This window comes from Macaca thibetana, chromosome 3 (assembly GCF_024542745.1).
Source record: "Macaca thibetana thibetana isolate TM-01 chromosome 3, ASM2454274v1, whole genome shotgun sequence".
Classification (NCBI taxonomy): Eukaryota; Metazoa; Chordata; class Mammalia; order Primates; family Cercopithecidae; genus Macaca; species Macaca thibetana.
In genome coordinates this window covers 164,274,572-164,289,209 of record NC_065580.1, presented here as the reverse complement: position 1 = coordinate 164,289,209, position 14,638 = coordinate 164,274,572, and the positions used below count along the sequence as shown (strand labels likewise).

The window sequence follows — 14,638 nt, the reverse complement described above, 5'->3', positions numbered from 1 at the left end:
TATGGAAGACAGTGTTAAAAATATGTTCAAACTCATAAGAATGGTAGCTTAAGGATAAAATGAAATAAATTACTCTTGGGGCCAAAAGGAGTAGGAGTGACTATCAAGGGCAGCATCTTAGATAAACTCTCCTTCTTGTAAAGAAATTCAAGTACAATTGTTATAAGAAATACATCAGCCTTTTTTTTAATAACTAAAATCATAACAAATGGCCACTAGTCTTAAAGGTCTTTTAAACAAATTTGGCTCAGTGCTAATCTATAAAATAGCTATGTTATCTGAAATCAACTACAAAATACTATATTCTTGGATCTGAATTAATAGGGTTTATTATAATCATTAATTTTTAAAACTTCAGATTAGTAAAGTACATTTCTAAATATTTTACTTATTCTGAAAAGAATTTTGAAGACATTCTTAAACAATAATTTCACAACCTGGACATACATAAACTATATATGAAACAGAGTACAAACACCACTAAGGATCTCAGGGAAATTAAATGGATATCCATTAGAAACTATAGGTGACATAGAATAAAGAGAGGAAAAAATACAAGATATACATAAGGAGGGGAAAGAGAAGTTTACAGCTGGACCAAGAAAAGATTTAGTATGCCTGTAAACACTGGGGGGTGGGGCACTGACACTGAGAAATAAAAGGAGAGAACCATTTCTATAATGCAAGAGTCTTGTTACCTTCCATCTCTCTCCTAGCTACCCCAGGACTGGGAGGGGCTCCAATACCTTTTTAGAGAAAGAACAGAAGCTATATATTGTTCAGGGCCCACATCACAGAATGAAAGGCAGGCACACAAGACAATTTCCATAGTAAACTCACTTTTGCAAAAGGGCTCTTTTATTGCTTTAAATTTCTTCAAAGATATCAATACAAACCAAAGTGACTTCAGATGCTTGGCCCAAACCTGAATCCTCCCTTTACTCCAACAGAAGAGTAGAAACAGGACGACAGTTTTCTTTTTATATATACAATTACTACCAGTAAAGAATTTAAAAATACGTTTGATGAAGCCCTTTGCTTTAAAAATCATCTTACTCCTGGCCAGGCGTGGTGGCTCACGCCTGTAATCCCAGCGCTTTGGGAGGCCGAGGCGGGCGGATCACAAGGTCAGGAGATCGAGACCACGGTGAAACCCCGTCTCTACTAAAAATACAAAAAATTAGCCGGGCGCGGTTGTGGGCGCCTGTAGTCCCAGCTACTCGGGAGGCTGAGGCAGGAGAATGGCGTGAACCCGGGAGGCGGAGCTTGCAGTGAGCCGAGATCGCGCCACTGCACTCCAGCCTGGGCGACAGAGCGAGACTCCGTCTCAAAAAAAATAAAAATAAAAATAAAAATAAAAATCATCTTACTGATTATATCCAGAGCAAGTAAAAACTCTGATATTTGATAGTCAAAAGGAAAGAAATCATAAATTTCTATGAGACTACGTAAGTCTTTTGAAGTTAGTTTTCGATGCATTAATATTAAAAACTCTAATGTACTATAATTACGTAAAGGAATTATTGGTTACAGGATGAAAAAACATGTTGCAAACACTGCTTACAAAAGAATTATGAAGGGGAGCAATTTTTAAAATTAAGACAGATTTCACTGTAATCCACTGGTTTGCTAATATAACTTATGACAGATCCATTTTAAATTTATTTTTTTACAGGATGTTTTCCTAATTAAAGCAGAATATAAGAAAAATTATCATGGAAATGTAAAAAAAAGCAGGAGCTTGAAAAGGGAAAAATTAAATGTTTTCTGTAGGTCAATGGAAAAATGATCACTCAGCTGTATTTGGCAGAAGCTGTAATGCTGAAATAATTAAGCTATTCTTATCACACGCAGTCATTAAGATCTACACACAGGCAAAGTCGGTCTGTAGGAAGACCTGAATCGCTCAGTCATGTCACTAGGCAAGCTACAATAGAAACAGACCAGCTACACATGCACAGTGAGCCTTAGCAACATCGGATTTGTAAAAATTCTTCTGAGGAATTGTGAAAACTCACCTCATCTTTTCTTGAGAATTAGAATAAATAAACTTGTCAAATGTATAACTCCAACTGAGCTCTGTGAATTTTCACCTAAACCAAATAAACTATACTTCAAACAAAAAGTGACCCATTGTGAATAAAAATTTCCTTATAAAGAAATGAAAAGAAAATCATACAGTTCTTTGCTAATCCACAAGCTTTTCCACTAGAAAATAAATGTATCACTAATCAAATACTTGGGAAATGTTCTGTATTTACTGTACCTGAGTGACTTTTAAAATTAATATAACTTTTAGGTATTAAATCTTTGTAAATGAATCAACCACATTTATTTAAAAAAAAATTATTAGGCCTGATGAACAATCCCAGCCTATCTGGGAAATGAAAGCCTTTATTAGTTTTATTTGTGGATTAGTTTTAGACTGGAATGTCATTCATTTTGACTTTTATCAAACAAACCTAAAATGTCTTTCAGTTGTAGGGATCAAGCTCCAAAACATTAATGAACCACGATTCACACATGCTAACAAATGTAAATGGTTACCTCCAAATTCCTTTCTAGCGGGTGCAGGACTCCTGGCCCCTTATAGTTCATAAGAAAATAGGCAGTAGAAAGGAAATGACATTAAATACATAAGTGAGATGTCAAAGATTGCTATAGTATCCGTGATGTCAAGTATCATGCAGGAATTACATATTATCTAGGTACTACAAAAACTATTATTCAATGCATATGCTTATAATTGAAGTAACAGCATTATATTTAATTTAAAAGAACATTAAACAAATATATACAATTGTACATTAATACGTATGCTCTCCAGTTTTAATTATACATTTTACAGAAATTAGCATATTTTAATGATTTCATGCTTATAAATCATCCAGACATGAGGATTTTGAAAAAAATTAAACCTAAATTTACCTAAGAACAGTTTACATGCATAACTAGATCAAATTAGCAAAAACAAAATAAACCTCTCTGGCTGGCTGGTGAGAAGGCAGCTAAAGGCAGCTGTGAAAACACCTTAGAGGAATCTACTTTGCAAACACTCTACCGTGTCTGTTGCGACTACGATGTTCTTTAGAGAAAAGCTAACAAATAGCAACAATGATAGAAAAAAAATCCCAGTAAAATCCAGAAGCTAGAGATTGGAAGACATGCAAAACATTTTAAAACAGAGTGAAGAATTTTACATCTAGCAGAAATGGAAATAAAAGATTTTCACCTGAAGGCGGAGGAGGTCTCTGTGGGGGAGCCGGGCGTGTGGGAGGGGCAACAGGGCGGGGCGGTGGCGGCCGCTTGGGCTCCAAGGGTTGGGCGGGGTCCTTCTGTGGCAGCGGCATTGCTGGCTGCGCGTCAATAGGAGAACCTAAAAAGCACAAAGGAGGTAGGAAGATCAGGTTCCAAGTAGCTGTTGACAGAAGGGAATATATATATGTGTAATGTTCTATCAAATGTGCACAATGGTGTAAAAAAAGGGCATGTATTTTCAGTATGAATAACAAAAGCAGTCTACCATTAAACTGCCCTCTGGTACCATGGCAGCAATAATGCTACCTCTGTGCTGACATCTTCCCTAGGCCTCAGGTGCTGAAAGCTAACCTACTAAGTGGCCCTGATATGGCACAAACTATTGTTTGAGTTAGGTCATTCTGCAGTCTGGCCAGGAGAGAGAAGAAAAAGCCCAAATAGTTATGGGTTCATACCATAGAAAATCGTCAGTTGTAAGACACAGACAAACCAAACCACATAGAAAAAAGATTAAGAACAATTTTCATCTAGTGACAGTAATAACAAATTTCCTTTCCATTGAGAGCTAATCATCTACAAGTTTTCCTCTTCTGTACCGGAGAAAACAGGGTACACTTTAGCACCGAGGTATAAAACTTAAACGATGACTCTCCAACATCAAGCACATTGGCTACAGGAAGCCATACCGAACTTTCAAATAAAATGCATACTCTGTGCACTGGGGGGCCCAGGAGTTCTTGACGGTGCTCGGCTTGGTCTGATGGGAAGGGAAGGTACCGGACCCTCTGATATCGTAGGTGACTGGCAGGGACTAGTTCGGGGTGAAGAGCTGGGGGAAGTACCAAGGCCGGAACTTGAAGATGGCTGGAGATGCTGAGGAAGAAGTTCCTCCACTTCGGCACTATAGTCATCAACATCACCTAAGGAAAAGCAGGCTTGATCAGAGATAACTCCATTTTAATTTGCTCAGAGATTTTTTTTCACCTTAGGTTTTAAAGAGTTAAAATACACAAAACAAATATGAACATTATGACATTGCAAACACACATGGATTAAGCGTGAAGGCGTGTATAAAACCAGAATTAGTAGAAATGCTGTTTCAGAAGATGTGAAGATATCTATTGTCTCTGAGCAATAAGATGCCAGGTGACCAACCACTTGGAGCTGGGGTGACCCAATGGGCTATCAATATGCCCCAGAGCAGCTTCTCCAGTACAAGCCAACTCAAGTTTCCTGCTCTCCTTCCAAACCTGTCTACTGTGCTCTATGGAACTGCCCCACTCCCATGCCCAACCCAGGTCCACCCTTAGAGTCAACAAGCTCTCAGGAGCCACACAGCCTTCCCCCAGAAGGCTCCTCCCTGCCACCCTCACCCCACAAAGACCCTCTTTGCTTTAAGCAAACACTAGTTCTCCCCCAGGGTCTCCTCATCTCCACTTACTTCTGGGTAGGAAAGTGGGGTCAAGGTAACCCTTGCAACCTAACTGCCATTCCAGAACATTAGTCTTCCACCCTGAACAAAAAGTCCTACTGCTCTGAGGCTACGCCATCAGGAATTTATGTAACACCCTCTACCCCCACTTGCTATAGTCATCTCCAACGTCCATTCTTCCATTTCCTGAACCCACTCATTGAGGACTAAGCAGAGAGCAAGACTGTAAGTCAAGTCCCGCACCATCTTTCTGTGTGGCATCAAAGTCCATGTGGACAACTCATTCAATAACAAAATGCCTTGGTCCTATCATTACTGACATTCACCTCCACTCCTAACCCACACCCCTCAGAACTGCACTCCTCTGAAATAATAAACTCAAAAGCTTCATTCTGACTTTGGCCTCCCAGCTTTTCAGTTCTCTCCCTTGGCTACTCTTTCTTCTTTTGATTTCTTCAGAAGCCAGGGCTTGATCCCTCTAACTCTGACCTCCATCGGATTCTGCTTTCTTCTGTACGTACTTCAGATTCTATGGTTTTCCATCTCAAACATTACCCTACTTCGCTCTTCTTCCATTGCACGTGCTTGACATAACCCCATCCCTGCACTGATTCCCCTGTTTAATCTTTCTGTGGTAGCACTTGGACTGCTGACTGCCTCTGCTAAAGAAAACCACCCAGTCCTGACAACTGCAGTCACATTTGAAATCATGCTTTTCAGTCTCTTCTGGGCTCCTAAAGTGCCTGGCAATTCCATGATTTCCTGGTTTGCTCTTCCCCTCACCCTTTGCTCTTCAGGAGCTTTACTGCAAAACTCCTCAACCCTCCTGAAACTGTGGGCTGTCCCACTCCTGCAGATAACTTCAACACATCACAGAGAAGAGAGAAGTCTTAAGATGGGAACCCCTGCTTCAACAGCCTGCCCCCAAGCTGCAGTCTCATTACATGGTTGTCACTTGGGTATTTGAGGATGGAACAAATGGACCCTACCCAGCCTAGTTTTCTCAGTGACACTGCTCTACTATTCTGCTGTGCCCTTCCCTCAAACCATCAGCCCTTTCTCCTCTACTTTTCCATTAGCACTGTGCATTCTCAAGCCTCTTCCATCCAAAAACACCACCCTAGGACCTCCAATCTTCCTAGAGCAATTGCCCTCTTCTCTTTTCCCCCAAACCTCCTTAGAAGAGTTGTCTACAGACCCTTTTCTCCACTTCTTTACCTTCCATCCATACCAATTTACCACCATCTGGCTTCACCACTCCTGGGATCATTCTCATGAAATGTCAATAACAGCTTCCCTTCCTGTTAATAAATCAGAAGGACACGTTTCCGTCCTCATTTCTTCTCATCTTTCTGTGGCACAAGACACCAGTGACTACTCCCCTTCCATGCTCTACTTTCTTTCCTTGATTTTTAAGCCATGAATTTCTCTTGGCTCTTTGAGATTTCTGAACAATTGACATTGTTTCTTCTCATTTTCTTTTCATGGGCAGCCTTCTTCTGTCTATATTTAAACTCTGTATTTCCACATACTCAATCCCAGGACTATATTTCTCAATATTCAATTTATTCTGTCTCGTTATAATCCTGTTGGCCAAGTTATATTAATAAATGCCCATCACTTTGCAGGCCATTAGAGCTTCCTTGACTCCAGAGCTCTCTCCTGAGCACCAGACTCATGTCTGATTGACTCCATGAACATCTCAAATTCAACATATCCAAAACAAAATTCATCTTCCATCCTGCACCTACTTCTCTCTCTGCATTTATTTTCTTCATTTACTCCCTCACAAACATCCCTGCATAATCCATGTGGATCCTCTTTCTCCCGGCTTGGGCTGTGCACATGCTTTCTTCTTGGATCACTCCTCTATAGCGTTAATCCCATTCTCCCCGAGTCTTTGGATTCTCAACTTAAATTTCAATTCCTCTGGGAAACCTTGCCCAACTTCCCAAATCCAGGTTAAGCACCTTTCCGATGAGCTACCACAAAACCATTCATTATCACATTTATTTCACTTTATTATGAGTGCCTGCTTACTTGTATGTAACACCCAATAAGCTATGAGTTCTGGAAAGGCAAGAACCACAGCTGTTGAATCTCCAGCACCCAGCTGTATCTGGCATAAAGGCACTACATAAATATGTGTGGACTGAGTAAACAAATGAACAGAGAATGTGAAAATGAGATAACTTTGTAAGACATTCCACTCTTAAATGTGGTACCTAGCTATACAGGGCATTACAATATTATTATAATCTAAGGTATGCATTTTAATGAAAAACTGGCTAGAATAGCATATTGTGATAGAAAACAAATGCATTTAAAAATTGTTTTCTTTTGATAATGTTGCCATCAAACAAATGCATTTTAAAATCATGTTTAAGGAAATTTTTGGAGTAATTACTTAAACTCATTTCTGTTCTTAGAATACCCTTTTGGAACTTCTACTTTTTTACCTTAACTTTAATTATTGGGACTAAACCATACACCAACAATACTAATTTGGGTTTTTATCCAATAAGAATATAAATTAATATTTGTAAAGGTCTTAATATTTGAATGGAAGAATGGTAAATACATTTAAAGTATACGCAAAATAAACACAATATGATGCGAAATAAATTCGTTGTTTTTGTTTTTGTTTTGAGACAGTCTCACTCTGTTGCCCAGGCTGGAGTGCAGTGGCACAATCTCGGCTCACTGCAACCTCTGCCTCCTGGGTTCATGCAATTCTCCTGCCCCAGCTTCCTGAGTAGCTGGGATTACAGGCGTGCACCACCACATCCAGCTAATTTTTGTATTTTTAGTAGAGATGGGGTTTTGCCATGTTGGACAGGCTGGTTTTGAACTCCTGGCCTCAGGCAATCCACCCTCCTCAGCCTCCCAAAGTGCCGTGATTGCTAGCATGAACTGCCGCACCTGGACAAAATAAATTCTAATTAATAGTGCTATGTACGTCCCAAGAAGAAGAAGAAAGATAAACTTGGAAAATAAGACTTCACAGATGGGAAGAAAATCTTTCTAGAACTACAAGAAGTAAATGTGTTTAAGAAACAAACCTTCCATATCAAAATCTGCTGCAACCTCTGCATCTTCACCAAGCAGGGTAGAGCTTGTTGACGATGGCAATGCAATGCTAATTTTCTCTAAACTCATTTCTTCTTCCAAATTTTTGATCCAGTCTGGACTTTTTAAAGCAATAGTTATAGTCCGATTCAATAACTAGTGGAGTAAAAGAGATATAAAATAAAGATTAACATGAAAGTTAATTATTTTGGAATAAAGAGGCTGACTTCGTTAAACTATGCAATGGTATAGACAGTTAACTTAGTTAGACAATTCAGCATAGTTCTTTCACATATACTAAATTTTAAACTAGTTTAAAAGTAAACATTTGTTTACTCAGTTCTCCCTTCAAATGCCTGTGGTGATCAAGATCTTTTCTAGGCTGCCCAGAGATGCAAGTTTCCTTTGCTATAACCACTATGTTTTCCTGGCCAGATGTAAATTCACCAACAACTTTGCCATGTAACTTTATACTTTCTTTACTTTGATTCAAGTAATTGTTCCCATGTGAAACAACTACAAAAGAGACAGCAGAAAATCTTTAAAATGCATTTCCTGTTCCTATTCATTTGGTCTTTCTTAACTTGGCATATGGTCCTGAGAGCTGCTGTACTGTCAGCTGCTAAGTGCTAACCTATACTTTTAGCATTTCAAATGTCAGAAGAATATTAAAAGAACTGAACACCATTTTAAATCTTCAACAAAAATTAATCATTCTAAAAACACAATGAGTTCTACCTGTGAAACTGGCACTCTACCTTCTCTATAAATTTGGGTGACTTTTAGACTAAAGTATAATCTAAGACAACCAAGACATTATAATCAAGTTATAGCACATCATGTCAATGTATTTTTAAAAAACTCTCAAAAAAACTTGCTGATAACAGCAAGACTCTTTGGTCAAGGATAAACGTGCACTAGAAAGGAGTTCTCATTTAGAACCCATATCCTTGTAACAAACTTGCTTTCTAAATTTAATCTCTCTCCCACATAGTTTCAATTTCCTTTGTTTGAAGAGTTTCTTAATGTGAACAAGATGTGAATATTTTTGGTATTTGCAAATGAACTGTGTAGCTGTGATCAATATGCTGTGCTGACAGTTGGCACCTTTGTGGGTACAGATCTTCCTTGGCTCAAAGTGTTACTGATACTGATATTGGAATTCCTTGAAGGCATAATAATGGAGGGGTTGAAAGTTGCTGAACTGAGTGACACAGCTGTGTTTATTAGTAATTTAGCATCCACACTGAACTTTAAAGTCAGAATCCTAAGAATTCATAATCCTTTACTTGCTAAGTAGATATAAGTACTAAAATCAATCCAATTTCAGAACTTAACATGCTTTACAAGTCATATATTACTTTTTAAAGTCAACAAAATTCTTTTATATTCATCAAAAAATACTAACAAGCATTCTTAAATACCTATCACCATAATGGTCAATTAAGATATAATTCCTTAGGAATATCCCCTTGATAGAGACCAGGGCCAAATGAAAAGGAAGAAATTTAGAAGGCAAAAAAAAAAATACTCAAAAAGATACATAGAGGTTCACTGGAATATTGGTTTTACTAATTAAGAATAGGAAATAATCTAGATGTCTATGAATAGGAGTTTGGTTTAATAAATGTATATATTTATTCACATAATGAAATTAATGAAGCCATTAAAAATCACATATTTGTTTAACATGTCCCTGACACAGTCACAAGAGGTAGTAAGAAACAGCTTTATAATATGGTTTCAATTTGTGTTTGCATATTCACATATCCCATTTGTGTTAATGTGTCTGTGTGTATAAAATCCCATTTGTATTTATATATGTATATTTTAACATGAAGATTAAATTACTTCAGAATGGTAAGATTATGTGAGTGGTCTTATTTTTAATTCTTTTCCGTATTTCCTGATACATTATTTTACATGAGTATACTAGTATTACATTTAGGAAAACGAAACTCTACAAAACCTATTTTGAAAGCAATACACACAAAGAATTTTTTTTTTTTTTTTTTTTTTGAGACAGAGTCTTGTTCTGTTGCCCAGGCTGGAGTGCACTGGTGCAATCTCAGCTCACTGCAACCTCCACCATCCAGGTTCAAGTGATTCTCCTGCCTCAGTCTCCCAAGCAGCTGGGATTACAGGCACCCACCACAACGCCTGGCTACTTCTTGTATTTTTAGAAGAGACGGGGTTTTACCATGTTGGCCAGGCTGGTCTCACACTCCTGAACTCAGGTGATCCGCCTGTCTCTGCCTCCCAAAGTGCTGGGATTACAGGCATGAGCCACCGCGCCCAGCCTAATACACATAAAGAATTTTTTTTCTTCGGCCGGGCGCAGTGGCTCACACCTGTAATCCCAGCACTTTGGGAGGCCAAGGCGGGAGGATCACGAGGTCAGGAGATGGAGATCATCCTGGCTAACACGGTGAAATCCCATCTCTACTAAAAAATACAAAAAATTAGCCGGGCATGGTGGCGGGCGCCTGTAGTCCCAGCTACTCGGGAGGCTGAGGCAGGAGAATGGCGTGAATCCGGGAGGCGGAGCTTGTAGTGAGCTGAGATGGCGCCACTCCAGTCCAGCCTGGGCAACAGAGTGAAACTCCATCTCAAAAAAAAAAAAAAAAAAAAAAAGAATTTTTTTTCTCCAAAGAAGTTGATGTGACAGAAGAGGAAGCTCAGGCCAGTGCTCATGGAGTAGGTCAGTGCTGCAGGAATCAGGCCTAGAGTACAGTCCATCCTGTGCACTGACCATATACTTAGAAATTTAGGATTTGAGTCTAAAAGAATTCAGAATAAAATGACGGGTGCAGCACTTCAGAGAGGTAAAACTGTTCCAGGCCAACAATGTAAGTTTCTGTCATCAATGACTTTTCAAATCACTGGATAGGAATATTTCCATTCCTTAAAAATTTCTGAAATACTTCAATGGGATAGATTTGTTATCTCTGGAAATTAATTTAGTTATGTTTGAAGAAGATAACTAGGTAAGCCAAGCCAATGAAACAAATTCCTAGGAATAATGAGCACCTCCCTCCCTTGTTTTCTGGTAAATAATGCATTTTCTTCACTTGATAGAACGTTTTTCTACTATATAGATGAGCCAGACTACCCCCAATTAAAATTTTAAAACTTTTTGCATCATAAAATGTAATAAGTCAAATTAGGTGCTAAACATGTTTCCTTCTTAGTCTATATCAACAGTTAATATCTCTGGGGAGAGACCTAAATAAGCCTAGGCTAGTCAGAAATCCAGTCTAAATAAAAAACATTAAATAACTCCTCGAATATGCCATAAGGTCTTTTCTGCTCCCATTTAAATAATTTTGCTGCATGTCTATAAAAACATCGTTATCATCTTCAGGCATTTAATTTCAGAATGGTTTAGAATCAACAAATGCTACCTTACCTCTTTACCATTTAGGCTCAGAACATTCAAGGCAGAGCTTCCCTCCAAAAATGTAACCCACATTTTATCTTCTACAAATCTTTAAGAAAGAGAAAACCAATAAAAAACCGTAATTAATATCATAGACATAACAAGGTCAGTGACGACTCCCACGATTACCGATTAACAAGGGCCCACAGAGGCCAGGAAGTAAAAAGTAAAGGAGGGAGTGCAGGTAGGGCTAGTGGTGACCTGGAGAGGGCACTCTTCCCCTAAAAACACTCCAATTTCTTTCAAATACTGTTAATGGAACAGCCACAAGAAATGGGTCTGTGCACCTCCATTTGTGATCACTGCTAATCCAGTCCCATCCAATCCTCTATTTCATTGACAAGGCAAAAAGGGAAAGATGTTAAGTGACTTGTTCAAAGTGACTCTATAAGGAGAATAAGTTACAGGGCTGGGATTCAAGTCTCACAACCCTGTCCTATGTATTTTCATTGTCTCAGTGACTTCCCTGAAGAAAATTTCCTATGATCAAAAAAGATGAGAGTTGTCAGTGAAAGAAAACAAAACCAGACTGGCCCCAAGAAGCCTTAGGTTGTGCTTCTTGTCTTTCGTCACTGACAAACATTTACTCTTTTGGGACTTCAATGGTCTTTGATAGGATTCCAAGTTTTCACTTTTGAAATAAAACTCTCAAGAGGAAAAAAAATAAATAAAAAGGACAGAACAAGTTCTGAAGAGGGTCACGGGTATGTAATTAAGTTATTATTCAAAAAAGAACAAATTATGTTATCAATCTATTACAGAAATAATTTGGCAAGTTGAACCACAAGTTCAGAAATCTTTATAGATTTTTCCACAATGAGAGGGGAAAACATGTACACACGCACACACACACACACACACACAATCACTTTCCCCCTAGCCCCCTGCTTAAACTAGGATTTCAAAGTATGAATTATGAATATTAAGAGGAAAAGGCCAAAAACAAAAGTGTACACAAGTACTTCACCCTGGTAAAATCAAGGGCCGGGAGGGACTGGAACAGATTTCTACAATCCCGCAAATATGACCCAGGCAACTGATTCAGTTTCTTTGGCATAAAGCTATATTGCAGGATGCTATTCTTTGAAATACACAGGGAGACCATTCTTACCTAACTACATGAAGGTATCTTTTTCAGATTGTTGACAATGGAGAATATCCCTTCTCCAAAGGTTATTATCACCACGGTAAGCATACATTTATGCCACACCAGTCCTCTAAAACCCCAAACATTATTTTTTCTTTGATAGGTACCAACACTTTTGTGGTCCTGGGTTAGGGCTAGTATCTTTGTCCTTATTCTCAATCAGCAATGTGCCCCTTACACATTTCTAACTTTAACAAGGGATTCTGGTTCTTATATCTATTGATTTATGTAAGTTCTTTTGGAAGCTGTATTTTCTTCCTGCTTTCACCCACTATGGTAAAAGCTTCTAGACTTTTCCTTCAATTAATGTAAGCATCTATATGTATTTAAATTTATCCCACACACATTTCCAGGGAACCTCTTATTTAAAAATAAAGGGGTTTACAGAGTTTACTCACTCCTTAATGGCTTAGTCTAGACTAAAAGGTAATAATCAGTTTCTTCTTACTGCTTATAGAGATCCTCTTTGTTGACTTTCAGTGTCTGCTTTTTCTCTTCCAACTTAGTCATCTTGGGGTTTAACAACCAGAATATTCCAGGTTGGAGACACCCCATGGTTTTATAATGTTAGGTTAATGCCTTAGTTTCTTACCAATACTTTTCCTAATGATGACAAACATTTGGGGGAAACCTTCTCACTTCAATTTAACAAGTTCTTTAGAGGTTGGGTTATAAAGACAAGTCCCTTTCCTGTATCAGAGTCTTTCATCCCTTACACAGTTTGGATTCTTTGTAGCTCAGTGCAGTATTTCACATTTGCTCAGGAAGACATTTATCTGCTACTTTGCTGCCCACTCACACGGTCTACATGATGCTTCTGGTGGTTTGGCTTTTCTGTACTTGGCAAAGTATACTGTCATCTGTACACTTACAGATTTCACTGTGTACTTTCTAGAACCTTAAGATTTTTTAAAATGTTTTGTTTTAATTTGAAAGCTTTGGGATAGATCTTTGTCAAAAGATTTGAGCAAAGTCTAAACACAATTTCTTCTCCATTTGTTCATTTACTCTCTGAAAGGACTTGAGGAGTCTTTGATTTTCACTCTGTAGAAGCCATACCATCTTAATTCTGTGGACTACGCCCTTTAGGATCTGGGGGTGTCATTACACACATGCTGACCTTCCCTACTAGATTACAAGCAGGAGTTGTATCTTCTATTTCTCCTCCGCTCTTCTACAGCAACTAGTATAGAGATCCGCCCACCAAATATCTATAAAACATACCTAACTAAGCAAATGAATGGTATTTAAAGGGATTTAATGGTACCTCTTTCCCTATGAAATTCAAACATATGCACACATGCACATCATTCAGTCTCAAAACTGCTGTATAGTTGGAAGAGAAAGTTTTTAAAACAATGAAAGAGGCATCTGGTTCTGCAAAAGGCAGATGGCTAAGTCAATAAGGGAAACCAAGACTGGAAGGGAATGACTCCTAACTATTCATCACATCTCTGTTTGTTAGAAATTAAACATACTTAAAATTACTCAAATTTTTTTAACTGAGGCAGGGAGGGAGTCACTGTTACTTCTCCTCAAAACAAACAAACAAACAAATAGCAATCACAGCTTCATTTTGTTATAGGGTTTTGTTACATATTCTATTGTGTAGGAATCATGAGAGTTCATATCTGAACTTGCACCTATTTTTGTTTTCAATTGTTCACATAAAGTTTTACTATTTAGCTGGATGTGGGGGCTCATGCCTATAGTCCCAGCACTTTGTGGGGCTGAGCTGGGCAGATCGCTTATGGCCAGGGGTTTGAGAACAGCCTGGGCATCATGGTGAAATCCTGCCTCTACAAAAAAAAACCAAAACGAACAAACAAACAAACAAAAACCACAAAACTTAGCCAGGCATGGTGGTGTGCACTTGTAGACCCAGCTATTTGGGAGGCTCAGGTGGGAGAATTGCTTGAGCCCATGTGGTTGGGGCTGCAGTGAGACATAAACACACGACTGCATTCCAGCCTGGGTGACTGGGTGAGACCCTGTCTTAAAAAAAAAGTTTCATGGCCGGGTAAGGTGGCTCACACCTGTAATCCCAGCACTTTGGGAGGCCGAGGTGGGTGGATCACGAGGTCAGGAGATCGAGACCATCCTGGCTAACATGGTGAAACCCCATCTCTACTAAAAAATACAAAAAATTAGCCAGGCGTGGTGGCAGGTGCCTGTAGTCCCAGCTACTTGGGAGGCTGAGGCAGGAGAATGGTGTGAATCCGGGAGGCGGAGCTTGCAGCGAGCAGAGATTGCGCCATTGCACTTCAACCTAGGTGACAGAGCCAGACTTCGT

General features: G+C 38.8%; 1 protein-coding gene across 19 annotated transcripts in view; it reads right to left on the bottom strand.

Annotated features, from left to right (window-relative positions):
• SYNJ1 (synaptojanin 1) overlaps positions 1 to 14,638 on the bottom strand; it is a 102,029-nt gene that overhangs the window by 14,216 nt on the left and 73,175 nt on the right. For 11 of the 19 annotated variants that reach the window (XM_050786007.1, XM_050786008.1, XM_050786012.1 and 8 more), the window contains 6 exons: positions 11,169 to 11,247; positions 7,753 to 7,915; positions 3,969 to 4,178; positions 3,233 to 3,376; positions 2,548 to 2,586; positions 699 to 746 (listed from right to left, as the gene is read on the bottom strand). In XM_050786007.1, coding sequence (XP_050641964.1) covers positions 699 to 746; positions 2,548 to 2,586; positions 3,233 to 3,376; positions 3,969 to 4,178; positions 7,753 to 7,915; positions 11,169 to 11,247 — 683 coding nt within the window. The remainder of the gene's footprint in view (positions 1 to 698; positions 747 to 2,547; positions 2,587 to 3,232; positions 3,377 to 3,968; positions 4,179 to 7,752; positions 7,916 to 11,168; positions 11,248 to 14,638) is intronic. The other 8 variants (XM_050786026.1, XM_050786013.1, XM_050786014.1 and 5 more) reach the window with 2 other exon arrangements.